Source organism: Erithacus rubecula, assembly GCF_903797595.1.
Source record: "Erithacus rubecula genome assembly, chromosome: 10".
Classification (NCBI taxonomy): domain Eukaryota; kingdom Metazoa; phylum Chordata; class Aves; order Passeriformes; family Muscicapidae; genus Erithacus; species Erithacus rubecula.
The window spans coordinates 16715143-16741738 of NC_136662.1; the positions used below are offsets into that span (position 1 = coordinate 16715143).

The 26596-nt window shown below is 56.9% G+C and overlaps 3 protein-coding genes across 3 annotated transcripts; all 3 read left to right on the forward strand.

Annotated features, from left to right (window-relative positions):
• Positions 1 to 212: 212 nt before the first annotated feature.
• TIE1 (tyrosine kinase with immunoglobulin like and EGF like domains 1) lies at positions 213 to 13296 on the forward strand. Its single transcript, XM_079314518.1, has 23 exons — positions 213 to 838; positions 1303 to 1590; positions 4955 to 5065; positions 5173 to 5328; positions 5418 to 5549; positions 5843 to 5983; positions 6182 to 6310; positions 6678 to 6823; positions 6967 to 7111; positions 7357 to 7515; positions 7680 to 7817; positions 7917 to 8207; positions 9227 to 9517; positions 10028 to 10221; positions 10442 to 10652; positions 10803 to 10913; positions 11003 to 11193; positions 11311 to 11424; positions 11578 to 11648; positions 11877 to 11917; positions 12039 to 12135; positions 12374 to 12473; positions 12708 to 13296. The coding sequence occupies exons 1-23, from the start codon at positions 793 to 795 to the stop codon at positions 12777 to 12779; spliced, it is 3375 nt and encodes a 1124-aa protein (XP_079170644.1). The 5' UTR covers positions 213 to 792; the 3' UTR covers positions 12780 to 13296.
• A 378-nt stretch (positions 13297 to 13674) lies between these two features.
• MPL (MPL proto-oncogene, thrombopoietin receptor) lies at positions 13675 to 20738 on the forward strand (the record flags this gene model as incomplete). The annotated part of the gene is made up of 12 exons (XM_079314516.1): positions 13675 to 15288; positions 17361 to 17490; positions 17822 to 17997; positions 18217 to 18476; positions 18553 to 18709; positions 18876 to 19005; positions 19276 to 19448; positions 19552 to 19694; positions 19842 to 20001; positions 20160 to 20247; positions 20365 to 20452; positions 20535 to 20738. The coding sequence occupies exons 1-12, from the start codon at positions 15186 to 15188 to the stop codon at positions 20736 to 20738; spliced, it is 1812 nt and encodes a 603-aa protein (XP_079170642.1). The 5' UTR covers positions 13675 to 15185.
• Positions 20739 to 20890: 152 nt separating this feature from the next.
• On the forward strand, positions 20891 to 26282 carry CDC20 (cell division cycle 20). The gene is made up of 11 exons (XM_079314517.1): positions 20891 to 21024; positions 21369 to 21565; positions 22099 to 22244; positions 22880 to 22976; positions 23507 to 23635; positions 23993 to 24189; positions 24524 to 24618; positions 24963 to 25194; positions 25304 to 25429; positions 25600 to 25717; positions 26021 to 26282. The coding sequence occupies exons 1-11, from the start codon at positions 20978 to 20980 to the stop codon at positions 26197 to 26199; spliced, it is 1563 nt and encodes a 520-aa protein (XP_079170643.1). The 5' UTR covers positions 20891 to 20977; the 3' UTR covers positions 26200 to 26282.
• The last annotated feature ends 314 nt before the right edge of the window (positions 26283 to 26596 follow it).

The following is a 26596-nucleotide window of genomic DNA, read 5'->3' on the forward strand; positions in this document are numbered from 1 at the left end:
GCCATGCCCCAAAGCCCGGGTGGGCCTCGCCTCGCACCCCAGCTCGTGGCGGCGGCAGGCCCGCGGTGTCCCGAGGTGTGCGCGGCCTCAGCCTCGCCGCACGCCACTCCCCAGGGGACAGCCTGTGCAGGGCTGCTCCCGACGGCTCCTGGAGTCAGGGCCGTCTCCAAACAATGGGTGGAGAGCAGGAAACGCCGCATGGGAAACAGGATTTGGCTCCGCCGCCGCCGCCAGCCACGGCCCCTTGGCCCCTTTCCTTTCCCTGCTCCAGAGAGCCCTTCCCACAGCCATCAGCCACCGGGCTGACCGACGGGATGGGGATGCAGCCGCCCAGGCAGGCTGGGGCTTGAGGCACTCTGAACCTTGGACAAAAAGCAGGATCAGGACACCTCCTGCCCGGGCTAGGGGCTCAGCATGGCTCAGGGCATCCTGAGCACACAGCCCTAGCCCTGGAGGGGTAGGCGGGTGCCTTTCCCTGGAAGAGCTGCCACCAGGCAGGGGACTCCAGCGGTCCCTTGGCCAGCACACCCTGCTCCTGAGCTGCTGCAGCAGAAAACGGGGAAATCTCTCTGTCTGTGCCCAGGCTATGCACCACAGGAGGTGGTCCCAGCTGCACTGGAAGTCAAGTAATAGCATGGAGAAGAGATGGGCGACAGGGGCAGGAGGCAGCTGTCCTGAGCTGCCGCTCACGTGGAGCTCCTAGGCAGCCACAGCCTCCAGCTCTGTCCCCCATAGCCAGGAAATGCTGGGGATTTTCTGACCTCTGCCAGATTTGGAACAAGCTCCAAGGATATGGGACTCCACATTTATCTTCTACTTCTCTTCTCACGTCTCACAGGTAAATTGTCCCTTTTTACCTGCCCCAAGTGAGCAGCCCCTGCCTCAGGGTGGTTTTGTGGGATGAGGCAGCTCTGGAAGCTCAGTGGCGCCATCGGAGCAGGGTTGGGAGGGAGGAGATATCCCTTTGTGATCAGCCATTTGGAGCCCTCAGAGGCCCCTGGCTCCCTCTCTCTGATGAGGGAGGAGAGGCATCCCAAGACCCCCGTTCTGATGCGTGCTTGCTCATGTTGGGGAGGTGATCCGGCTGGGGTCTCCAGAAGGAGAGCAGAGATGCTCACTGTGTAATCCCAACGCGTCTGCAACGCACCTTACCTTGCCCCAGCTGTACCTTCTGGGTTGGGGGTAGCAAAAATGTCCTGAAAAGGGGGAGGGATCTGGGTGACAGGATCTGGCCCTGAGGCAGGGCTGGTGTGGCCATACCTGTGCCCAGCTGTGACACACCTTTGTGCTCCCTCACCCCAGGGGCCATCCTGGACATCACCCTGATCGCCAACGTGCAGAGCCTGTCCCACTCCGACTTCTTCCTCTCCTGTGTCGTGGGGGAGCGCGACGTGAGGGACCTGCAGATCGAGCGGGAGAACAAGATCGTGATGACGCACCCCAAAATGGGCTTCCAGAACTACCGCAACCGCAGCAACCAAGTGCAGGCCAGGGGCTTCTCCAAGGCCGACCTGGTGGGGATCCTCTACTGCCTGGGGCGCACCCCGACCGAGCAGGCCCAGGTGGTCTATGTGCACAACAGCCACAATGGTGAGGGGCTTTGGGGGCCAGCAGGAGGCCCCTGCCTGCTGGTCAGGTACATGGGGAACCTGCCTGTCCTGTGCTTTACAATCCCAGCATGAGCCAGGGTGGTGGGGAGATGGTGGTGACCCATAAGCTAGGTTTGGGGTGCACCTGCAATGATGAGGTGGAGATGGAAGGGAGATTGAAGGAAGTTGGAAGGGATGATCTGCTGGAGGACCATAGCTGAACTCCACGGAAGAGTTGTCTAAATTCGTAATGGTGCTTGGGAGAAGGGCAAGGTCCAAGAGGAAGTTGAGTGCCCTTGGAGGAGGTTGTGGGGTCTGGAAATCATTAACCAGAGCAGGGGCAGCCCTTGGGAGCTGTGCCAGCCCAAGCCCCCACCACAGGCTCAAGGGGAGGAGGTAGTGCTGGTGCAGATCTTTGGCAGCCTCCCCAGGTACTGGACAAACACCATCCCAGGGCAGCATGTTGCTGCTCCAGCAGTGGGGCTTGCTGAGAGGCACTGCCAGACTGCACTGTAGGCAAGAGCAGTGCTGGGCTCATCTGCCACTCCTGTTTTGGGCCATAAAAATCAAAAGGGCCTCCCTGGGCTGACCAGCAGCAGTGATTCCACATGGGGCAACACTGTCCCACACGCCCCTCAGACCTTTCCTCCCTATGCTTGAAACTTTGCAAAACTATTAGGAAATTTTCTGTGATGTTTGCCTCAAGATGTTTTCTAGCTCTTTTTTAGAAAGTCTAGCTAAAACAGTTGACCTTTTGCTGAGAATAAGAGGAGGGGATACAAGTTTCCCTGCCTGTGTCAAGACACAGCTTCAGCAAGGAGATCGAGTGTCTCCAAGCTGAGGCACAGAGACTGCTGGTGGAGCCCAAGCATCCCCCAGGGAGCAGGGCTCAGCTTTTGTCCTTGTAAAGAGGCACAGGCTGTAAAATGGCAGTGGTCCTATTGGAAACAGAGCAGGATGGTCTGAGCAAGCAGGGCAGCACTAAGGAAAAGAGCAGATGAGAATGGAGACAGTGTGAGAGGCACAAGCATCAGTGGGGCGTGAGGAACACAGAGAGATTGCTGCACCTTCATATGTCCTTGTTTATAAATCATGGATGGAGGTGATGGCTCTGGGGCTCCATCCTTGGGACAGTGTTTCCCATGGTGGGGTGCTTTCAGTCAGCCTGCATTCCTGGGTCCACTTAGCCAGGCCAAAATAGTGCTTTGGAGAAGCTGGTCAGTGCCTGGGGTCAAGCCCCTGTGGCAGTTACAAGTGCCAAAAGGTTTCTCTTTCACAAGTTCCAAAAAACCTGCTCTGTTTAGAGGAGAAGTTAAAAAACGACAGGAATTAGTTAAGGAAAATGTACATGTCTGCAGGAGGGCTGGATACAGAACCCACTGAAGGGGCATGGTGTGTGTCATCTCTCCTGTTTAGCCTGAGAGCACACCAAAGCAGGCCAGGGCAATGAAACAGTGGGTGGGGAATGCTCTTAGAGGAAAGCTGGCAGCTCCCAAAAGGTCATACATGGAGAAGAACTTAGGAGGTTTGGTAAATTTTGGAAGCATTGCTAAAAAAACAAAGTGAAGCAAACCAAAGAGATACTGAGAAGCAATTTCAGAAGTGTTTAAATCTTTAAATAAACTATCTTCTACGCTATCCAGAGCAGAAAGACACCCAGAAAAACAACTAAGGAAACCAACATTTTAAAATTTTTGTATCTGTGTGCACAACAGAAAAGTTGGGAAAATTTGCTGAGGGATCTGTCTAAAATGGCAGCGTTGATAGCAGGAGACAGGTGATAAATAGCAGAACAGAGCAGCACGACATCACTAGGCTGAGTGCAGTGAGCAATGCTGTGTTGTTGCCCTTGGGAAACCAGACCTTCCTAAAGCATCTGGGCAGGGAATTACAGGACTGAAAACTAAAGTTCTGCAAATTAGCAGAAACTGTAATAAAGAGCAGATTATGTGGTTTTGTGGCCCCTGAGAAAGAGGCAGCTGAGTTTGCAGTGGTAGGGGCAGCAGCAGTGAGAATGCTGTGGAAGACCAAATTGATACTGTCTGATCAGATTCCTGGGGAAAACTGGGAAAACTCCCTTTCAAAGGTTCTTTGAGAGAAACTTTGCACCCAGGGGACTGCAGGAGAAATCTTTGCATGGGTAAACAGCTGACTAGAAGAAGGGAGAGTAGGAATAGGAGCAGTCCTTGCCACACGAGGGAGTTCCCACTGGCATGGCACAAGGTCTTTACGTGGACCTGTGTCACCAACTGTGGGTGCCAAGAGCTGAACAAGCAGCCGTGCTGGCTGCTGTCCCCCAGCTGCCTGGGGAGATGATGAATGCACTATGGAGTGACAGAGGGACGGGGAGAGATGCAGTCTGGGAGGGCTGCAGTGTTGGGGTGACAGGCAAATGCAAAACCTTGTAATTGGGCGCCTCCAGGGAATTGTTGCTTTTCATACCAGGGAGTGAGGTGGAGTGAAACAGAGTGAGGGCCATATCTGTGAGCCCACCATGTGAGCTTCAAAGTGCAGGGAAGAAAGATCCCAAGTAGAGGGATAGGTGGGGAGGCGATTCTGGGAAATTACTGCCAAGTGTGACCTGCGGTGCCCTTCCCTGGGCGTCTGCGGCGTGTGCTGCTTCCTCCTGGTCCTTGGCCTCAGAGGGGCAGGACACAGGGCTGGATGTGTTTTAGCTCCAACCCGGCGTGGCTCCTTTTAGTGTGTGTGAGCTGGAGAACTGCCAGGCTGCAAAAGCCAGCAGCCGCCTGTGTCCTCCTTTGTGTCTGTCCTGGCACACCCAGGGCTTGGTTTCCCAGGCCTTAAGGTATTTATAGCCTTGTTTGTGCTCAGGCTGGGGTCTGGCTGATTCACACTAATACTCTGGGAGCTTGTTGCTGCTTCACGGCCCAGCACCTGGGGAATCAGGAAAACAGCTGTGACCATGCTGGTTCTGGGGGCTGGAGTGCAGCCTCCTGCCCACTTAATTCCCCTCATCTGCCGTGCTTTCCCTGCCACCAGCAGGCAGGGTGCACCATGCACACTTCTTCCAGATGTCACCTGCCCAGACTGCTGCTACCAGCATGCTGTGCAGATGGTGAGCTAGTCAGAGGGCAGGGTGCCAAATTTTATTCCTTGGTGTCTGCCGAAGGGGCTGAAGGGACCAGGAAGGAAGCCCTGTCCCTGCAGAGGCTTGGGGGGTCCTGGGTCCAACACAGAGCAGACAGGGAGATGTGTCATGACATTCCAGCAGAAACATATGGTGGGCGGGGCCTGTGCCAGGGTGTATCCTGGTGTGACTGTTCTGAAGGTGTCAGCATTGCCCTTGGGTGTGAGTGCCCTTGGGGGTGACTGCTGTGCAACCTGTGCCTCCTCCTCCTCTGCAGCCCACCTCTTCCCAGTGAAGGCCACACAGTCTGTGAATGTTGCCGAGGCGGCCACCTTCTCTGCCAGGATCCTCAAGAGGAAGGAGACAGATGTTATGTGGAAAAGAAATGGCAAGTAGCTCTAGGAGCAGACACAGGGCTGGAGCTGTTCCCAGCCAGTGCCTGGCACTGGTCCAGGGAGAACAGGAGATCACAGATAACCCTCTGTCCCCTTGCAGGCACCTACTACCAGACCACAGACCGGGGCGAGGTGCAGGATGACCACGTTGTCCTGACACTCCCCAATGTCAGTGTCAATGAAAATGGTGTCTACAGTGCCACATTCATGGGGGACAGCCCTCTGTGGAGTGCCTTCTACCGCCTCATCGTGAGAGGTGAGCTGCCCTGGCTGCCTGGGCAATGGGGACAGCTGTACTCTGCTCTGTGGCAGGTGACACTCTGGCCCCCTCTGCTCTCTCTGCAGCCTGCCCTGCAAAGAAATGGGGACCATCCTGTGAGAAGGACTGCCCAGACTGTTTGAACGGTGGCATCTGCCATGACCACGTTGGTGAATGCATCTGCCCTCCAGGGTTCATGGGCACCCGCTGTGAGAGAGGTGGGTTCCAGCTGCCCAGCACTGGGTGCTGTGCCCAGGGAATCTGTGGGGGCTCTCTTGCATCCCTAGACCTGAACACTGTGTCTGGAAATGCTGTGTTCATCCCCAGTGCCTCCCTATCCTCAGTGCCCTCTGTTTCTAGGTCAGAACTGGGCCACCCACATGGGTCCTGTGTCTCCTTGAGGTGGTGATACAGGGTTTGGGGCACCTGAGCCAGCTCTGTGTCATGCACAAGCTGTAAGTGCATGGATGGATGGATGGTGGGTGAAGGCAGACCATGCTTCTTTTTCCAGCCTGCCAGGAAGGCCAGTTTGGCCGCAACTGCCAGGAGACGTGCCAGAGAGCCCAGGGCTGCCGGGGGCTGAGCTTCTGTCTGCTCGACCCCTATGGCTGCTCCTGCGCCTCAGGCTGGAGTGGCTCCCGCTGCGACCAAGGTACAGGGACATGAGTGTCCATCAGCTCTCCCACCCACCCTGGGCTTCCTCCAGGGCCCAGCTGCTCTCCAGCAGCACCTCTGCAAACCTTTTCACATCTGAGGGTCAGCATAGGCTGAGCAGTACTGCTGCCTGCATCAGCTGTTTGCTGTCTCTGTGGTCCTGTGCCACAGCCAGTGAGCTCTCCTTTTCCCACAGCCTGTCCCTCAGGATTCTACGGCCCTGACTGTGCCCTGGAGTGCACCTGCCAAAACGGAGGCAGCTGCAACCGCTTCAGTGGCTGTGTCTGCCCCGCAGGCTGGCATGGGCAGCGCTGTGAGAAGTCAGGTGAGACTGGCACAGGGCTGTGGTGGGTTTCCATCCCTCAAGTGTGTGCTGGCTCCCTCCTCACTAGTGACTGGGAGGGCCATTGGCTATTGGTCTCGCTGGTTAGTTCAGCAGGACCCCTTGCCTGCAGAAATAGCCTCCAAGTCTGTGGAAACCAGGACATTGCAAGGGAAACATCTGATCTGGCATCCCAGCATTATCTGTGCTGAGAGGTTTGCTGAGCCCAGCATGTGGGATAGGGAACAGGGCTGGACCACAGCATCCCTTGGCACCACAGTCTGGCCACATCTGGTCCAAGAAAAAGTCCCAGGCTTTCTTGTGCCTGGGATGGAGCAGGGCAGTTCTAATGTTGATTTCTGTGTACCAGATCGGTTCCCCCAGATCATCCAATTGGCCTCAGAGCTGGAGTTCAACCTTGGCTCAGAGCCCATCATCAGCTGTGTAGCCATTGGCAACCCACTGCCCACCAGGGACAGCGTGGAGCTGCGCAAGGCTGACGGCACTGTGCTCAAGGTACTGCCCCATGCCCTTGCCCCACCACCATCTCCATGTTGACACCTCCCTCAAGAGTACCTGGGCCTTCTGGGCGGTGTCAGACTGATGGGGAGCTGAGCCTGGGCTGAGTGGAGGGGCTGACAGCACCCTCTGTGCCACAGGTCATCAAAACCATCATCGAGCCGAAGCAGATCACCTGCGAGTTTGAGGTGCAGCACCTGACCAAGGCAGACACGGGGCTCTGGGAGTGCCGGGTCTCCACCACCGGGGGCCAGGACAGCCGGAAAGTCAAGGTCAATATCCGAGGTGAGGAGAGCGTGGTGGCATGAGCCAGGGTTGCTGGGGGAGGCTGCCAGCATGGTGTGGCAATACCAGCCCTGCACCACACTGGGTGCCTCCCATTGTGGGCTGCAGTGCCAGCAGACAGGTTTGGGTGATTATAAAAGACTTTGCTGACAAAGCTGAAAGAAGCCAAGAGGTGGTATGTGTATCCATGCTCTGCTCCTTATTGCTCTCAGTCCCACCAGTGTTATTCCCTTCTTCCCCCCAAGTGCCACCAGTGCCCTTGAGTGCCCCCCGGCTGTTGGCCAAGCAGAGTCGCCAGCTCGTGGTGTCACCTGTGGACAGCTTCTCTGGTGATGGACCCATCACCTCCATCAAGCTCTTCTACAAGCCCAAGGATGACAATTCAGCATGGTCATCCATTGTGGGTATGTGTCTGCAGGGCTGGGACACAGATAGAACCTGTGTGGGAGGATGAGATTTGGAGTGGGGAGATGTGTCCATAGCAGGCCCCTCATGGTGATGTTGAAGAGGATGGCAGTGGCAGGGCAGACTGTGGATGATGGTTTTGACATGTCCTCTTGGCCAACAGTGGACAATAGCGAGAACATCACGCTCATGAACCTCCGACCAGTGACTGCCTACATTGTCAAGGTGCAGCTGAGCCGGCCAGGGGCTGGTGGGGAGGGCAGCAAGGGTCCTGAAGCCATCATGGTGACTGACTGCCTCGGTGAGCCTCTATCTCCCTGACCCTGATCCTGCACAGCACAGAACCTGCAAAGTCTCACAGCTGATGCACTGTGATGTTTTGCTGCCTTTTTGTTTGCAGAGCCCACAGTCAAGCCTGTGATTGAAGGCTGGTCCATAGAAGAGAAAAACATGCTTCACGTCAATTGGAAGTTGCCAAGCAACCAAGAGCCAGCACATGGGTTCATTGTCCACCTCTTTGACTCTGCAAGGCGGTTGGTCTCTGAGAAAAACATCACATCCATCTCTGTGCTCTCTGCCCGCATCGGGGACTTGGAGTTTAACAAGGAGTACATGCTGGAGGTGCTGGTGTACCACTGCACCAGCCTGGGGCCACCCTCTGACCCCTATAAGGTCATGATCAACAGCAAAGGTGGGTCCAGCAGAATGCAGGGAACTCTAACAGGGAATTACAATGATAAATCACTTATAATTGTAAAGCAACCATCCCCCAGTCTGGCTGCTCCTTATCCCATCTCTGATAGGACATGAACAGTTGTTTGGGGAAAATGATCCCTCCTTTCCTCACTAGACCCTGCAGCCTCCAGCACCAAGGGGCTGAGAAACATCCTAAACTCAACATGACATTCAAGCCATCATGAGTGATGCTCATAAACAGATCTGTTCTCTGCACTCTTGCCCAAACCCTAATGGACCTGTCTATACTTGCAGCCTTTACAATACCCTGTAGCAACAAGTTTCTCAATATAATTATACTCTGTACGAAAAAAATATTTCCCTTTGGTTTGCTTTAACCCTGCTGCAAAGTAATTTTGCTGGGTGGTCACTAGGGCCTGGGGAGTCCTGCAGTCCCACCTGTGGGCACACACACACCCAGCCCCTGAAACAGGTGGAAGACCATGGGGAGATGGAGCACCAGCCTGGCCAAGCTTTGTGGCAACCAAACAGAAGGGCTTGCACAAGACCTTTGGGGAGGCTTGGCTCCATATGGTACACATTGAGAAGACTGGTAGGCATCAAGCTTGAGTGATGAGAGGTTTACTCTGCTCTCTGCTTGTGAGAGCTTTGTGTGATTTAGGAATTTGGGATGTGGGCAGGCAGGAGAGGGCTCAGAGGAGGTGATGGGAGCACAGTATGTGAGGGAGGCCTGAAGAAATAAAATGTCACAAGAACTAGTTGATACACAGGTATCTAGACCTCAGACGGTCTGTGTGACTGGAACATTTGAGGGTACAGTCCTGCTTCACTGTGGTACATGGAGAGCACCTCCACCTCCTCCAAGCAGGGGCCAGAGGTCCCTGAAGGTCCCTCAAAGCTGACCTGTCTCTGGCTGCCATTGCCATCCCCAGGGTCCAATGCTAACAGCAGCACTGAGCCTGGCAGCACGAGGAGCCCCGTTCTGGGACTGACACTCTCCTCTCTTGGTCCCAGGGCCCTCCTCCCCGCAGTTGCTCTCGGCAGAGCCCGTGTCAGACACCGCGGTCAGGCTCTCCTGGCAGGAGCCCGAGTACCCCAACGGGGGCATCACCAAGTACATTGTGGAGCTGCAGCAGGTGGGGGGCACCAGTGAACCCCAGTGGATTGACACCGACAGCGGCGCCGAGACCACCAAGATCGTTGGGGGCCTCAATGCCAGCACCAACTACCAGTTTCGTGTTCGTGCCAACTCCTATGTTCCAGGGGAATGGAGCCAGCCTGTGAAAGCCAAGACCCTCGGGGACGGTGAGAGGGGTGTCCCAGCAGGCAGAGGGCTCACAGCTCTTCTGCAGCTTGGACTCAGATTCTAGATCAGCAAAGAATGATTGGGGTGCTTGTGTTAACCTTTGAGTGTGGCTCTGAAGTAGCAGCCCCAGACCAAAACTCTTGGTGTCTGAAGAAAACCCACTCCTCCTAGTCCTACAGGGGCAGGGGTGGCATGACGATGACATGGCAGCTAAAGAGTGGGTCTGTCTTGGGCAGAGGGGGATGTGAATCAAGGGGCTAAGGGAGCAGAGATCATGGGAGGAGATCATGGCTTGACCCAAAGCTGGTTGCAGGTCCAGAAATCAGTGGTTCAGTGTCAGGAACTGAGCTGTGACACTTCCCCCTCTGTGCCACTGTGGCACCAGGAGCTCAAGATGTGGTTATGGTGTCTTCACTGGGGGTCTGGGTGCTGTCATGGTGGTTGACCACTAGTGCAGGCCAGGCAGGGCTTGACCATGGACCACAACCCTCCGTCCCTCCTTTTGGCAGGAGTGCTGAGCGTGCCGCCCAGCCTGGGCAGCCAGAGCACTGAGCAGGCAGGAACAGACCAGCAGCTGCTCTTGGCCATTGTTGGCTCTGTGTCCGTCACTTGCTTCACCATCCTCTTTGCTCTCCTGGCACTTTTCCTCATCAAGAAGAATTTTTTCCACCGGCGCCGCACCTTTACGTACCAGTCTGGCTCGGTGAGTGCCGCCTGCCCCACCAGGACCGTGTCCCCTGCTCCCCTCGTCCCAGCCCGATCCAGGTCACGTTCCATAGCCTCCAGTCCGGATGCAGCCAGACCTCACTTCCACACGGAGAGGGTGCGGAGCCCACCTTGCCCATGACTCCTGTCCTGCTGGGACTGCCGCATGGGCAGAGAGGTGCCCGGTGCCTCTAACCTCACCCACTTCCATCTGCCAGGGGGAAGAGACCATCCTGCAGTTCAACTCGGGAACACTGACCCTGACACGCCGGCCCAAGCCACAGCCTGAGCCCCTCAGCTACCCCATCCTGGAGTGGGAAGACATCAAGTTTGAGGACATGATCGGGGAGGGCAACTTCGGGCAGGTAATCAGGGCCATGATCAAAAAGGACGGCCTGAAAATGAATGCAGCCATCAAGATGCTGAAAGGTGAGTTTTGGGGGAGGCAGGCAGGGCGGGCTGAGTGCTGCAGCTGTGTCCTGGAGCCATGCTTGTACTGGGGAGCATCAGGAGTCATTTGCAGAGAAGCAGAGGAAAGGTCATGTAGGCCTGAGGTGTTCATCCCTTCTTTGCTTCCAGAGTTTGCTTCAGAGAACGACCATCGGGACTTTGCCGGGGAGCTGGAGGTGCTGTGCAAACTGGGCCATCACCCCAACATCATCAACTTGCTGGGTGCCTGTGAGAACAAGGGTGAGGGCCAGCCCCACAGTATCTGCCCACCTGTCTGCTCCTTTTTGCTGGGGAGACTCCCAGTAACACAACCTCCTCCTGTCCCCCAGGCTACCTGTACATTGCCATTGAGTATGCTCCATATGGAAACCTCCTTGACTTCCTCCGCAAAAGCCGAGTCTTGGAGACAGACCCAGCCTTTGCCAAGGAGCACGGCACTGCCTCCACCCTCACATCCCAGCAGCTCCTCCAGTTTGCTTCAGATGTGGCCAAGGGGATGCAGTACCTGAGTGAGAAGCAGGTACATCCCCTCAGATCACCCTTTCCCTGAGGCCTGGGGGTTCCTCATGGAGGCATGAGGTCCCTGGGGCTAGCAGGAGAGAGCGTGTAGCTTCTGCTAACTGCTCTTCCCTTTCAGTTCATTCACAGGGACCTGGCAGCAAGAAACATTCTGGTGGGAGAAAACCTGGCCTCCAAAATTGCTGACTTTGGCCTCTCCAGAGGGGAGGAGGTCTATGTAAAGAAGACAATGGTGAGCCACAAGTGAAACATCTCCATGAGGCCTACACTATTGTGGTGGGAAGAATGCCCACCATCAATGTAACCAACTCACCATGGCAGGACTGGCTGTCTTCCACCCAGGGGGCACCCCCCCAGCCCTGATGATGGCTCTCTCTTTCCCCAGGGCCGTTTGCCAGTTCGCTGGATGGCCATCGAGTCCCTCAACTACAGCGTGTACACCACCAAGAGCGATGTGTAAGTGCTGCAGGCGGGGGTACCAGCCTGGGGCATGGCTGTGGCTGCCTCCACCTCTCTCTGGCACAGTCAGAGAGCCAATGCTATTGCTCTGGGTGCTGCAAAGGAGGGTAGAGCTGCTAGCTCAGCCCAAGACCTGGCTGTCTGTTCCACCCTGGGCTTTGCCCTGTGCCTGTCAGCAGGGCACAGCTGGGCACTCTGTCACAGCCTCGGCTCCTCCCGTTTCAGGTGGTCATTCGGTGTCCTGCTCTGGGAGATTGTCAGCTTAGGTAAGGCTCTTCTCTGTGCCCTGCCTTCACTCAGGTCCCTGTAGGTCTGGTTTTCCTGGAGCCCTGGGGGAACACCCTAGGGACTGCCACCTCCTCAGCCCCTGCGTGTCTCTGGCTGTAGGGGGGACACCGTACTGCGGGATGACGTGTGCCGAGCTCTATGAGAAGCTTCCCCAGGGATACCGCATGGAGAAGCCGCGCAACTGTGACGATGAGGTGTAAGTGGGCAGAGCCTGGGCTGGTGGTGGCGCCCACGTAACCAGTGTCCCATAGGGCTCACACCAGCATTTGGGCCTGGTTGCCTCTGCACTGTGGCTGAGGGATGGGCTGGGGTCCCACACCCAAACAGCTTTCCTGGGCTTTAGTCTCCTGCCTGCTTCCCCCATCTCCCACCAAGCGCTTTTCTGTCCCCTGTCCCGCTGTGCGCACTGAGCTTCCCCGACTCTCCGCCCCCAGGTACGAGCTGATGCGGCAGTGCTGGCGCGACCGCCCCTACGAGCGCCCTCCCTTCGCGCAGATCTCCATGCAGCTCATCCGCATGCTGGAGGCCAGGAAGGTGAGTGGTAGCGGCTCAGTGAGAGGGATTCCCACTGGGCAGCTTTCCCACATGCTGGAGCATTCCTTGGGCTCTAGGACCAGACAGCCAGCAGCTGTAGGGTTAATTTAACCCCACCATCGCTTTTTGGGTGCAGGGAGACAACAGGGCACAGTGCCTGGGAGTGTGCTAGTAGAGCTGGGAGGTAGATGTGGACATGCCCACAACAGGTTCCTAACTGGGGTTCCCCCACAGGCCTACGTGAACATGGCCCTGTTTGAGAACTTCACCTACGCGGGGATCGATGCCACGGCCGAGGAGGCGTGAGGCAGCGCTGGCCCCAGCCTGCTGGAACAGTGCTGCGGGGACAGGGGGCTGCTCGTCCCGCTCCAGCCACGTGGCAGTGACCCTTCCCAACAGTGCCTCTCCTGCAGCAGGACTGTGCCATCCCTCCCTGGCATGGCGCCAGCCACTAACAGCCCCGCACTGCTGGGGACACGCTGGGATGGCCCCCAAGGACAAGCAGCAGCAGGGTGCTGGCAGCAGAGCAGGCAGGAGAGGGCCTCCCTCAGGTGCCAGCCTACTGCCTAAGCCCACAGACACAAATGCTCAAGCTTTTGGCGAGAGGAGGAAGCAGCAGCACAGCAGCTGCCTGCCCTGCAGCTCTCGGCGTGCTCTGGGCCTGAAGTGGTGCCAGGGGTTGTGAGCTGTGCTGCTGGCATGGGATGGGGCCACCCTGGCAGGTGCAAAGAGACAGTGTTGGCTGTGCACAGCCTCCAGCTCTGCAGTGGCCCTTCAAAGGTGTCAGCTCTGCCTTATGGACAATAAAGATCACGCAACAACAGGGTCCAGAAGAGTGTTGGTGGGGACCCAGCTCTGCCCTGCTGACAGCACTGAGGAACAGGATGTGAGTCCCCAATGATCTTCAGCTGTGGTGGGCACTCCTCAGAATCCTGTTCCCATTGGGGTCCTCTGGTAATCTCCAGGAATGTCCCAGCATTCCCAGACAAGTCCCAGGTCTCATCATGCCATGGAGATGGGTTTTCTTAGGATACAACCGGGACATTTTCCCACACACAATTTAAGACCTGGTCGTGTGCCCAAAGGGATATGGAACACAAACTACGTCCTTCCTATGCACAGCTGCCTCTTGCATGCTTGAAAATTGTTCCTGCAGCTTCCCCTCAGCTGGCTGCTCTTTAAAGGGATGGCCCTGCTCCTCCAGCTGGGTCCTGTGGAGCTGTGCAACCACACCCTTCCCACCCTGGCCAGTTGGCACCTTGCAGCACTGTGCTGATCCATCAGGTAATTTCACCCATCTGGCAAAGTGCTGGCTATGTTTGACCAACCTGCTCAAATGTGTGCTGCCAGGGTGATCCTCACATCCCTAAAGGGTTGCCTGGGCTCTACACTGACCCTCCTGGAGAAGCTCCTGTCCCAGGCTTTGGTCCCTCACCTGCACTGCTGCTGTCTGTTACCCTGAGAGTGGCTGGGCTTCATTTCTCCTGGCTTCAGCTTGCTCAGCCCTGGACATGCCATCCAGCTCTCTGTCCATCTGTCTTCTGCAGTCCCATGAGAAACAAGAATGACTCCTGCAGAGCGTGGTATCCCTGCTGGAGACAGGGGCATTTGCATTGTCCTGGGCAAGAGTCTTTTATCCCCAGAAGGTCTCTGAACCCTGTCAATACCATTCTGATTTTCTATTCTGGCCTCCAGTGCTCTTTGGTGTCAACTGCAGCTGTTAGTGAGCAGCCTCTCTGCCCTATCCCTGAGGTCCCCAGTGAATCAGTGATGGGGAGTGGCCCTCACAAACAGAGCCACTGTTTGTGACACCAACATGTGCCACTGCCTCTGCACCCCCTCTGCTCCCAACTGGGAACAGTGTCTTTGGCAGCATCACCAGTCCTGCTCACATCTAGGTCTTTCTGGTTTTTTTGACAATATTTGTCTGTGGCAAGTTGGAGCTGGCTGCTCCTGTCTCCCCTCAGTACTTCTGGTGCTGTCCTCAGTTGTTGGGCTTGAAGAAGCAAACCTGGCCTTGGTGCACAGGGGACACGTGTGCAAATGACTCCTTGTGCATGGTGCCCACAGGCTGTGCAATAGTGCTGTGCCCTGGCAGGATGGGAGATCCTCCAGCCACCAGAAACAGTGGACTGGCATGAGATTGACCATGACTGTGGGACCTCACTGTGGTGGCCCTGCTCCTACATCACCACCACCAGCATCTGTGTGGGTTCTGTCCCTGTGCCTGCAGCTGTGCTCCCAGCACAGCCAAGGGGACAGTGGCGCTGGCAGAGCACACCTGGAGCACACCAGTGCCAGGCAGCACAGGACACGATGGAGGCAGATCAGCTGTGCCATATCCCGTGCTCCCGTGTGGCAGCAGCCCCAACAGCCTGCCCTGCCCCACACAGGGGCCTCCCCAGTTTCTCGAGGGTTGTTTTTCTTCCTATCCTCCCAGCATGCCAGTAGCCACAAGGGCAGGACATGCCGCCTATCTGATAGGAGCAGTCTCTCTTGGCACTGCGGCCGGCGGCAGAGGGGCTGTGGCATTGTGGTTTCAGGCACAGGGAAGTGCTGGTGATGGGGCAGGGGGAGCCCCCAGTCAGGCTTCCTGAGCTGCACAGCCACCACTTCCCAGATAAAGGTATCGCCTGGAGGAGCCGCAGCAGCTGCCAGGACACCGGGAAGGGCTGAGTGCAGCACGTGTGGCTCTGGCACACAGGCTGCAGGATGGCAGCCTGCCTGTGCCAGGGCTGGCAGCTCTCGCTGCTCCCTGCCGTCCTGCTCAGCCTCCGCAGCCCACCGTCAGCCCCCGAGCCAGTGACGTCCCAAGGTAGGTCCTTGGGGCTATTTTCTCCCCCAAAGGATGGGCCAGAGAGGAGCTAGAATGCCAGGTGTGGAGAGTGAGCACCCCACAGCAGCCAAAATCTACAGGATTGGGAAGAGAGCATTCCAGCAGGGTGTGCAGGGGGTGTTCACGGAGAGCAATGGCGTGCCCTTCTCACCTGTGGGACACCCTGACATGCTTGGAGTCAAGGAACACCCATGCTCTCTGCTAGCAGAGCTTGTCTGCCCATGGGTTCCCTCTGAGGATGGCAGCCTAGCGCTCCCAGTCCTGCTCAGGTAGTAGAGGGGCTCCTCACTCATCAGAAGTTCTGAGATTTATGACATGATGAGGGTTTGAGCAAGACTCAACATCCGACAGCACGGCTTTGCACCACGGGCAATGCAGTGGCACTTCCAGGCTAACCCCAGTGCTCCTACACCAGCCTTGCCATGATCTTACTGTCCTGCTGGACATCTTAGCTGATAGCTGGCCCCAGTCTGGCTCACTGCACCTGCCAGACCCACTCCCCAGCTTTGTCTCATTTCAGGCTTCTCCATGCATTCTTTGAGCATCTCTTTAGCCCCTTTAGAACTTTCTGTAACACCATAAAAAGCATTAACTGAATAAAACCCTGTTGATCTCCTGCTTGTCTCTCCAGCCCCACCCCAGATCTCTGGCCAGGACAGACTTGGGAGCATATTTTGAGTCACCCTCACAGGAGCAGTGGGACAAGAGTCAGGGTTGGACTCATCCTCTCTCTGCCCACAGCCTCTGCAAAATCATCGTGCCTTGAGCCCTCCGCTGGCTCGGCAGCACTGCCCAAGCATGGCTGGTGTGGGCTGCAGAGCTGGGCAGCTGTCCTTCCTAAGAATTGGGCTGCGCTCACAAAGGTGCTCTAATAGCCCACAGGACCAGGGTGGCCTGCCACTTATGCCATGGGTCCCTGTGCCACTGAGCTGCTGGGACCTGGCCACTTCATCTGGTGTTCAGAGCTGGGTGAGGTCATGGAGCCAGCATGAGGCGTGGGGTGGGGTAATGGAGAGCAAAAAGAGAAGAACAGGTGGGGGGCTATGGTGGAGATGGGCCAATGGGCATGGGGAAGAATGCAACACAGGACTAGGAAATGAGGAACAGGGTGGGGGGGTCAGGCCAAGAGAAGGGACAGGGTGAGCAGAAGGACAATAAGAAGGTGGTGAGAACATTTGGGAACTGTGACTTATTTCTTTGCCCAGGGTGGGCTCATTTGGCCGTGCAGTGGGTGTGTAGCAAAGAATGGAAACACTCAGCAAATGCAGCAAACATTGGCAGCGTGGGGTTCCAAAGCTGGGGGCAGCCCCTGGGGAAGGCAGAAAATGTCAGTAGGAAGAAGAGGAGGAAGAGGGGTGGAGCAGGTACTGGGGCAGAGGGAGTAAAGGACAATGCACTGCTGAAACAGTGCTGGGAGCAGCAAGACCTGTGCATCACATATCTGCATCCTGGGGCTGTTCCCTCTTCCACGACAACAGGGGCAGACACCCATATGTCAGCAGAGGATGGAGATCCTGCAGTGTGTGATGCTCCTGTTTGTCCACATAACAACAGGGAGCACAGCTTACTGAAGGGGACGAACATGCACCCAGGGCAGTCCCTGGGCAGGGGTTTGGGCATCTCCCCCTGCTCAGATGCCCCCACACAGCCCCCAGGCCCTTTCCCTCTCCCTGGGGTGCTGCTCCTCCTTATCTCACTTCCGCGCCCCTTCCGGCATGAGCAGGGCAGGGGTGCTTCCCCCTGATCGCTGGGCCCTGAGCTCCCCCTGACCGCAGGGCTATTTCGGGATGTTTGTTTGTCCTCAAGGACCTCGTGTACTGAGGAGGGGGGCGTGGTGGGGCCGGGGGGAGCCCTGCACCAGCCAGGACCCCGGTGCAAGCCAGCAGCCAGCATGGGTGCCGTGTCCCTCCCCAGTGTGCCAAGCTGGTGGAGGGCACTGGTGCCACAGCCATGCTCAGGCTGCCCTGCATGCCAGTGGGCATGGGGCAGGTGGAAACAGGTGAGATGGGGACGGGTTTGTGCCCAGGGGCTCCTTCATACACTCCTCCCAGATGCTGCACTGCTAGCAGGCGTGACTGAGGACATCCTCTGTTTCTCCCGCTCCTTCGAGGACCTCACCTGCTTCTGGGATGAGGAGGAGACAACAACTGGGATGTGCCACTTCTACTACTGGTACAGCAGGTAGGAGATGATGGGGATACAGCCCAGCTTCCTCCTTGCTGGACAGAGAGCAGCAGGTTCAGGGTGTCTGGGCCACCCCAAGGGCTTCAAGCTACAAGGAGAGATGGAGAGCCCACAGAAGCTACACAGCAGCCACTGCACACCCTGCAGCAGGGCTGGGGCCTTGGCTGTCCTTCAGTCCCATGGGGATGGTGCCCTGCAGTGGATGGTGGCACAGGAAAGGAGCTGGTGACACTGAGGTCTCAGTGCTGTGTCCCACATTCCCTCTCATCAAGCTTGGCGTGAGGCAGGAGGTGTGAGGTGCTGCAAGACCCTGCTCTCCATTCCTCAGGGATGTGCCCAGAGTGTGCATGGTCTCCACGTGGCACCGTGGGGCTGGCGGGAAGCGACATGTCTGCGTCTTCCCCAGCCAGCATGTGCGCCTCTTCACCCAGCTCCACCTCCGGGTCCTGGATGCCACCACAAACCAGACAAAGTATTGGAGGGAGCTCAGTGTGGATGCAGTGGGTGAGTCCCTCTGACTGGGCAATACTCTGTGACAACAGGACAGTCCCCAGATCTGGCCCCCTTGATCTTCTGCCCACCACGGGGTCTGGCAACACCCTGAGCCTGAGCATGCTGGGCACAGAGGCAGCCTTGGGGCAACTTCAGTGTGCCCCCCAGCAGGAGCATTGCTCAGACCAGGGCTGCTGCAGGAGGGCAAACACCCTGGCATGTTACTTGCAGGTCTCATTGCTCCCCCAGTGAACATCACGGCCCGCTGGGCTGGGTCTGCTGGGCAGCTCTGCGTGTCGTGGCAGCCACCTCTCGCTGACTTCCTGAACTTCTTCCTCTACGAGGTGCAGTGCTGCCCTGCCAGCTCCCCAGGGATGCCCTGCAGCACCACATTGAATCCTGGTGGGCAGCACCCTGGGGACCCCTCCATCCAGTCAACTGTCAGCACCCACACACCCAGGCCTGAGGCACCCCCCCCAGCAGTGGGGCAGGTACATAGAGGGGTCAGGGATGAGCAGGGGACTTTGGGGCCTGCAGTTGCTCCTCAGCTTGGCCCCTCTCCTACAGAGGCTGGTCCAGGCCAAAACCTGGGTGGTGCTCCGGGACCTGCAGCCAGGGGTGAGGTACCACATCCAGGTGCGCAGCAAGCCCGACGGTACCTCCATGGACGGCGTCTGGGGGCCCTGGTCACACGCAGTGGCTGCAGAGACACCCCATTCCTCTGGTGAGCAGCCATCCCCTCTGCAGGGCTGCTGGCAGGAGCAGCAGGGAGGCATCCACGCCTGGGGCTGCACGGGATGGGGGTCCTGTTGTAGGCGAGGAGCAGCACCAAAGTTTTGGGGGGCTGAGGGGAAGCAGCCCCCTCCCTACCCTGGCTCTCGCCTGCCCAGGAGACATCGGGCTGTGCTGCAGTACCCCTGACCTGCGGCACGTGCGCTGCGAGTGGAGCTGGGACCCTGCAGAGCCCCACAGCTCCCACCAGCTCTTCTACCGGCCACCTCCGAGCGGGGCTGGCACAAGGTAAGGGGCATGGCAGGCATATGGCACTCAGACAGGCACATCCCAGAGACCACTGCTCCTGCTGTGTCCCAATATCCCACACTGGGCCCCTTGCCCATGCCCTGCCCTGTCCTGCCCCACCACCATCAATCTCATACCTCCTTACCACCTCTCCTGGCCACATTGCACCTCCAGCTACAAGCAGCAGTAGCTTTTCTGGGCAAGTGCAGGAAGAATGCTGGCTGTGGGTATGTTTTGGTGGGACTTACTGGCTCCCCACTCCTCCCACAGGGAAAATGCATGGCAACAGTGTGAGGAAGTGAGCAGGGGGGTACAGGGCACCCACGCCTGCACCTTCCAGCCCCAGGCTGGCAGTGCCATCTCTGTCCTCGTGAATGTCACCCGGACCCACAAGCTGCCCACACTCAGCTACTTCAAGGAGCCCTTCTGGCTGCACCAGGCTGGTGAGTCCCAGTGCCAACACAGCCCCTGCCTGGCTCACAGGGGACACAGTGCCCCATGTCCCCTTTCACAGGAGCGACACATTCCTGTCTCCAACACCAACAGTGCTCACAGATGCCCCACAGCTTGTGCAGGCAACAGTGTCACAGGGCCGGCTGAGCCTGCAGTGGCTGCCGCCCCTGGAGCTGCTGGCAGAGCAGCTGCACTACCAGATCCGCTATGCCATGGAGAACAGCCATGACTGGAAGGTAAGGCTGGCCAGGACACCCTGAGCGACCCTGCTCACCTCCGCTGCTGACACACGGCAGGCACGGGGTCAGGCACAACGGGACTCGCCCCTTGGTGCCCTGGTCACGCCACAGCAGCCATGCCTCCTGCTCGGCTCTGCCCCGCAGGTCCTGCAGGTTCCACGAGCAGCTAGGAAAGAAGTCCTGGACCTGCGGCCAGGCTCCCGCTACCATGCCCAGGTGCGGGCCCAGCCCAGCGGGCCGTGGTACCAGGGCAGCTGGAGCGCCTGGTCCAAACCTGTTGTGGTTGATGCCGTGGCTGATGTGGGTAAGGTTTGGGGCAGGGCTCGAGGCTGCGGCCAGAGGAGCCGCACGGCTGACTGGAGGAGACGGAGAGTGCTGGAAATGGGGTGGGAGCACCGGGAAGAGGGTGACAGAGGCGGGTCTGGGAAGGGCTACAGTTCCAGCGTTCCTCCTCCGATGCAGGCTGGCTCATCCCCAGTGTTACGGTGGTGCCGCTGCTCTTCTCAGCAGTGCTCCTGGGGCTGCGGTGCACCTTCCCCTCCCTCTACAGGTAAAGGGCTGCAGGGGGCAGGCTGGGGGGTCCAACACCGAGCCTGGGCACCTTGCACGGGGCATCTCGGCACCCCAAGGCTGAGGGTACCTTCGATGCCCCTTCCCCCGTACTCAGCAACGTGAAGCAGAAACTCTGGCCGCCTGTTCCTGACCTGCACCGTGCTCTGGGCAACTTCCTCCAGGAGAGCGGCAAGCACGGCCAGGTGAGCGGCTGGGGCAGGGCTCAGCTCCCGCCGGAGGCAGCTCGAAGGGCAGCCCCTACCGCCTCCACCCCGTGTCCCCCAGGCCAGCGCCTTCGACAAGCAGCCGCCGGAGGAGGCCGTCCTGCCCTGCCTGCTGGAGGTGCTGCCCGGCCCGCGGCGAGAGGCGGGCCCGCCGACGGAGCGCGCTGCGGGCCGCCTGTCCAGCACCGACATCGCCAACCAGTCCTACCTGCTCATGAGCGGCTGGGAGCCGCGGGGAGCTGCGATCGCCCCCACCCCGCCATAAACGCGTATCCCCACTCAAGCACCCGCCTGGGCCCTCCTTCGCCGCCCCGGCCCCGGCCCGGATCGCCCCGCCCCGTCAGGAACTCCGCCCCCGATCCCGCCCCCTAGCGGCACGCGGCGAGCGCCCCGCCCCGCCCCGCGGCTCAGCCAATCGCTTTGCGTCGCGCGGCCGTCGCCTGGCAGCGCGCGGCCGTTGGGTTTGAAGCGCCCAACCGGGGCCCCGTCCGCGCGCCGTTTAAAATGCTGCGGCGCAGGCGGGGCGGGCGAGCGGCGGCGGCGCGGCGGAGGTGAGAGAGCCGTGGGGGCAGCTTTGGGGCGCAGTCAAGAGCGGGCAGGCTGCGGTGAGGCGAACGAGGGGAAGGGAGAATGTTGCTTAGCGGAGAGGGTTCCGAAGAGCGGCGGAAAGGGGTGTCGGCTGAGAGAAAGGACTCCCGGGGAGCGGAGGGAGGGCGTTTCGGCAGACGGACCGTGCCCCGAGGAGCGGTTGGGAGAGCGGGGGTTGTCCGGTGGCGGGGACGGCCCCGAGGAACGGCCGGGGGGTTTGGAAGGAGCGGTGGTGGGAGGCCGGCGGGGCCTGTCGGAGCAGGCTGCGGCCCGGCCGGTGGGCACGGCTGACGGCGCCCGCCCGCAGGACCATGGCGCAGTTCCTGTTCGAGGCGGACCTGCACGGGCTGCTGAAGCTGGACACGCCGATCCCGAACGCGCCGCCTGCGCGATGGCAGCGCAAGGCCAAGGAGAGCGACCCCGGGCCCAGCCCCATCGGCGTGTCGCCCATGAAGCCAGCTAATCGCTCGCACAGCTCCAGCAAGACGCCGTCCAAGACACCCGGTGAGCGCAGGCCGCCAGCGGCTGAGGTTGAGCGCGGGAGCCTCGCCCAGGCCGCTTGTCTGTAGCCGTGAGGCTCTGGCCTCGCTGCCCCAGGGCTTGCTGGGCAGGCAGCAGGAGGTGGGCTCCTCCTTCCCAGCATGAGGGGCAGAGCTCTGAGCACTGGAGCTGGTGAACTGCTGATCCCCCAGCTGAGCCTTGCTGGCACAGCTACAAGTTGGGACAAGTGTGGGCGGGACAGTCAGCTGACACTTCACATCCCGTAACAGTGTTTTTGTATCCTCCCCTCATCTGTGCACACTGGGATTATTGCACGACACCCAAGGAGTTGTCTCCTGACAGTCCCTAACCAGATCTTGGTGGCAGGGGGGTAAATATAAGATAGTTGGGACTGGGTGGCATGTGATCTCAGAGTCCTGCTTGTCTAGAACTTGTCTGGTGGGTGTGATGTGGAAGAGTGCTGGCTTTACTCTCGTGAAAGCTCTAATACAGATTGTTAAATAGCTATAACACAGTTTTTTCATATGCGAATGCAGGTAAATCTGCATCCAAAATTCAAAGTACCCCCTCAAAGGCTGGGGGGGATCGCTACATTCCCAACCGCAGCACTATGCAGATGGAGATGGCAAATTTCCTCCTAACCAAAGAGAATGACCCTGCTGAGGAATCCCCTACCAAGAAGGTGAGCATGTTGCTAAGTTACAATTATTTGAACAACCACTATCAAACACCTAATCTGTCCTGCCCCTTTACAGAGAAGTAAACTATAGGGTCAGTCAAGTGGACACAGGGGACTCACAGACCCCAGCCATCGCTACTTGCAACTCTGGGCTTCAGGAGCCTAGGATGAGATTGAAACTGTAGAGACTGCCATGCACTCTAGCCCATGCTGCTTCTGGTAGCAAAATTTAGCTTTTGACTAGTGAGGCTTTATAATATAGCAGGCAACAAAACCACAAAGCTGTGAGCCTATGCAAAGTGAAACTGCTGGTGGTAGCTATTCTAGGACAATGTCTACACAGGGAACGCTTCTGGAATGTTTTACACTGTGTTCTGAAATCTGTTTATGAAGCATTTGGTCACTTGTGGCAGTGGCTTTTCCCACTGGCAATGACACTGAATTTCCCATTGTATGAAAATGTGAGCAGGACAATATGTGAAAGTCTTAGGAAAAGCTGCTTTGACTTGATTGTCTGTGGCTGACCCTTGCTGCACAGCTGAACACCTCCTGATTCTAAGGGGGCTTAAGTATCTGTTTTAACTGCAGTGTGGAAGTTGTTTTAAATGCATTGCACTGAGAGTGATTTGTTTCTGTAGGAGCAGCAGAAAGCCTGGGCAGTGAATCTGAATGGTTTTGATGTAGAAGAGGCAAAGATCCTCCGCCTCAGTGGAAAACCACAGAACGCTCCAGAAGGTATTGATACAGGGTCTGTGTGATCTGAATCAGCAGGGGAGATCTGGTCAGGGGAACAGCAACACACAGGCTCTGTGTGTGGTCACAGGAGAAATCAACTGGTTTCTGAGATCTATACATACCAGTCTCCTTTCTTAGGGTTCCTGAGGTTGAGAGAGGGCATTACAGTTACAGTGAATTTATTTAGGAAAGTTTCAATTACTGCCAGTTGCTCACCTGTACTGCAGGTTGCAAACCTTCATGAGGTCTGTAAGAACATCAAACTCTGCTGTGCACTTTCTCGCTTAACTGTCACTAAAGATAATGGAATACAAAAATTCAAGAGTGTGTTAAATTTGTTTCCATGAATGAAGAAATTGTGACTCACCCTGGTTTAGCAGTTCATACTGCCAGTGTTGTTAGCACACTGCACTCTTATGAGTGCATCTCTTTGGACTTTATTTTCACTCCAAGGGATTCCTAGTGGGATGAGCAGCACTCAGCTGGGAGGAAACGAACTCAGGTTAACAAACCCGTTCCTCTACACACAGGCTATCAGAACAACCTGAAAGTGCTCTACAGTCAGAAAATGACACCTGGATCTAGCAGAAAGAATAGCAGATACATTCCCTCAATGCCAGACCGGATCCTGGATGCACCAGAGATCCGCAATGACTACTGTAAGTAGGCTGCATGGTTCAGTGCTGGGCATCCAGAATGTTCTGCACTGGACTACTGTTCCTAGGACAGTGTAACTGGGCTGTTTGTATTATTTTATGCACCCAGGCTAGTACAGCCCACTTCTGAAGTGTCCCTGGGTAGCCTTACAGGAGCAGTGGTCTAGGGCACTGTGTAGATGACTTGGAGCAGGGTACCTGACCCCACCAGCTGGGCACAGTGTCACCCAAAAGGCTGCCCCTTACTTGTACATGTGTGCGTGCACATGTGCACACATGCATGCTGCATCAGCATGGGTGAAGGGCAGGGCTGTCTAGGTAAGCATGGTGTGTGACCTGCATTGCTCTTTCAAATTACAGATCTGAATCTCATAGACTGGAGCTCCCAGAACTTCCTGGCAGTGGCTCTGGACAACTCTGTTTATCTGTGGAATCACGCTTCTGGGGAGATTATCCAGCTGCTGCAGATGGAGCAACCAGATGTTTACATTTCCTCCTTGTCATGGATTAAAGAAGGAAACTACCTTGCTGTTGGCACAAGTAGTGCTGAGGTCCAGGTGAATGCAGGAATAAAACTAGAAGTGTTTTTTCTAGGGATTGACAGAACTATGGGGGACAAAAGCCTGGCTGGCAGAGGAAGGATGCCATGTGCCTGACTTGTCTTCCCTGGTGTGGGGTGGAACTGTCCTGGCCAAGTGCAGATCTAAGGCAGGGTTTGGTTTGGGAATTTTCTGCTAAGTGGTGTTACCTTCTGCACTATAGTCATAAGATACACATTTTCTCTGTTCCCTTACTGACAAGGCTGAATGCCAGAGCTTGTGCAGTGAGGCTCCTAGGACATAGCAACAGGACTATGTTCCCTCTGGATAACATTTTGCTTTACCTCTCTAGCTATGGGATATTCAGCAGCAGAAACGTCTTCGAAACATGACCAGCCATTGTGCCCGTGTGGGAACCCTCAGCTGGAACAGCTACATCCTCTCCAGGTAAAGGAGTGGGTCAAGGGCAGTGTCCAGTTGTTGCAAATTCCTATCCCTCAATCTATGCATGGTGTGGGTTGGGAATGACCCAGAGAAATTTCTGTCCTGGCTTGTGATTCTTACTCAGCCTTATCTGTTGGGACTATGAGGAGAAGGCCTCTCTTCTGTGTTGCATTTTGTGCTGAAGTTGTAAAGAGCTTGTGTGGGTGTTTCACTCACACTAACAGACCAGTGTTGCTGGTTACACTGGTTGAAATCCAGTGGCAGGTACAGCCATCTTACAACAACAAAAATGGATTTGGGTGAAAATTTGTCAGCCTCACCCTGCAAGCCTTCTTTTCTCTCTGCAGTGGGGCACGAACTGGCCACATCCATCACCATGATGTCCGAGTGGCTGAGCATCATGTGGCCACCCTTGCTGGCCACACACAGGAGGTGTGTGGACTCAAATGGTCTCCAGATGGCCGCTACCTGGCCAGCGGTGGCAATGACAATCTGGTGAACGTCTGGCCGTGCACCCAAGGTGGGGGTGGTGACTTTGCTCCTGTACAGACCTTCACTCAGCACCAGGGTGCTGTTAAGGTGAGCACAGAGTCGCCACAGACGGGTACCTGTGTGCCAGGCAGACATGCAGCACTGGCTTGGGTGCAGGTTGCCTCTTGCATGTCTTAAAATAACTCTTCTCTCTCAGGCTGTGGCATGGTGTCCATGGCAGATGAATGTTCTGGCCACTGGAGGTGGCACTAGTGACAGACATATCCGCATCTGGAACGTGTGTTCTGGCGCCTGCCTCAGTAGTGTTGATGCCCACTCCCAGGTGAGACATGAACATCATCTTGGACCCAAACACCTTCTGGCAGCACACCTACACAGAGCTGCTGGCTCCCCAGGCCCAGGGGCATGAGAAAGGAGGGAACCATGCGCACCTCTGGGAGGTGAGCATCAGCACAAGCAGCTTGTCTTACCTGTGTTACTGCCTCTTCTCAGGTCTGTTCTATCCTGTGGTCAACAAACTACAAGGAGTTCATTTCAGGCCATGGCTTTGCACAGAATCAGCTGGTAATATGGAAGTATCCAACAATGACCAAGGTTGCAGAGCTGCAAGGTAGGTAGACAGAGGGCCTGGGCAAGGAGGAGCTGTTAGAGTTTCAAGGCAGCTGCACTCTTTGGTTTGTGTCTGCAGCATCAATGATACAGGATGAGATCCAGGGGCAGGCTGCTAGGAGTAAGGCGTGTCCATGGGCTGTGGAATAAATGCCATTGCTCCAAGTGTATGCTTGGGGTCTGAAATCATGCTGCCACAGCCAGTGGGGGGACAGCTATGCAAGCTGGCAGGGCTCATGGGAGCATACAGAAGTAAATGGGCATGTGCTGATCAGCTCAGCCCTGACTGCACATTCCTCCTCAGGTCATACTGCCAGAATCTTGAACCTGACCATGAGCCCTGATGGTACAACAGTGGCCTCAGCAGCTGCTGATGAAACACTGCGGCTCTGGCGCTGTTTTGAGATGGACCCCATAAAGAAGAAGGAGAAAGAGAAAGCAAACAGTGCCAAAAGCAGTATTATTCACCAGAGTATCCGCTGAGAGCACTGGGTTGTTGTGGGGAGGGGGATATTTGGTTTACACACTGTACAGTATTTTAAATGTTAATAAACTGCTTAATCTGACTTTTTCATAGTGCAGTCCAATGGAAGAAAAAGCCATGGCACCCAGACCCAAGTTCTCTCTGAGGCTCGGGATCCAGGCAAGGGGTGGAGCCTTAGTTCTTCAGGGCCAGTTTTTAGGCACCCTGATGCTCTACAAGTGCAATGGCTGCATTTCTGTTTCTGTTCCAGCTACAATTGTCACCTTGCCCATCTAGATGCTGACTACAGACACAGCAGCTCCACCACAGGCTCAACTGAAATCACAGCATATCTGTGGCCTCAGTTTCTGTTGTGTCCTGTCTCACAACCCCAGGTGCCTTACTGTGGCTCTGTAG

Excerpts from the sequence above, each read along its gene's own strand:
- TIE1 (XM_079314518.1), top strand. The coding sequence starts at position 793 with ATGGGACTCCACATTTATCTTCTACTTCTCTTCTCACGTCTCACAG. Across the intron at positions 9,518-10,027 it reads AGCCAAGACCCTCGGGGACG|GAGTGCTGAGCGTGCCGCCC; the intron begins GTGAGAGGGGTG and ends TCCTTTTGGCAG. Across the intron at positions 11,425-11,577 it reads TCTATGTAAAGAAGACAATG|GGCCGTTTGCCAGTTCGCTG; the intron begins GTGAGCCACAAG and ends CTCTTTCCCCAG.
- CDC20 (XM_079314517.1), top strand. The coding sequence starts at position 20,978 with ATGCTGCGGCGCAGGCGGGGCGGGCGAGCGGCGGCGGCGCGGCGGAG. Across the intron at positions 21,025-21,368 it reads GCGGCGGCGGCGCGGCGGAG|GACCATGGCGCAGTTCCTGT; the intron begins GTGAGAGAGCCG and ends GCCCGCCCGCAG. Across the intron at positions 25,430-25,599 it reads GTGTTGATGCCCACTCCCAG|GTCTGTTCTATCCTGTGGTC; the intron begins GTGAGACATGAA and ends GCCTCTTCTCAG.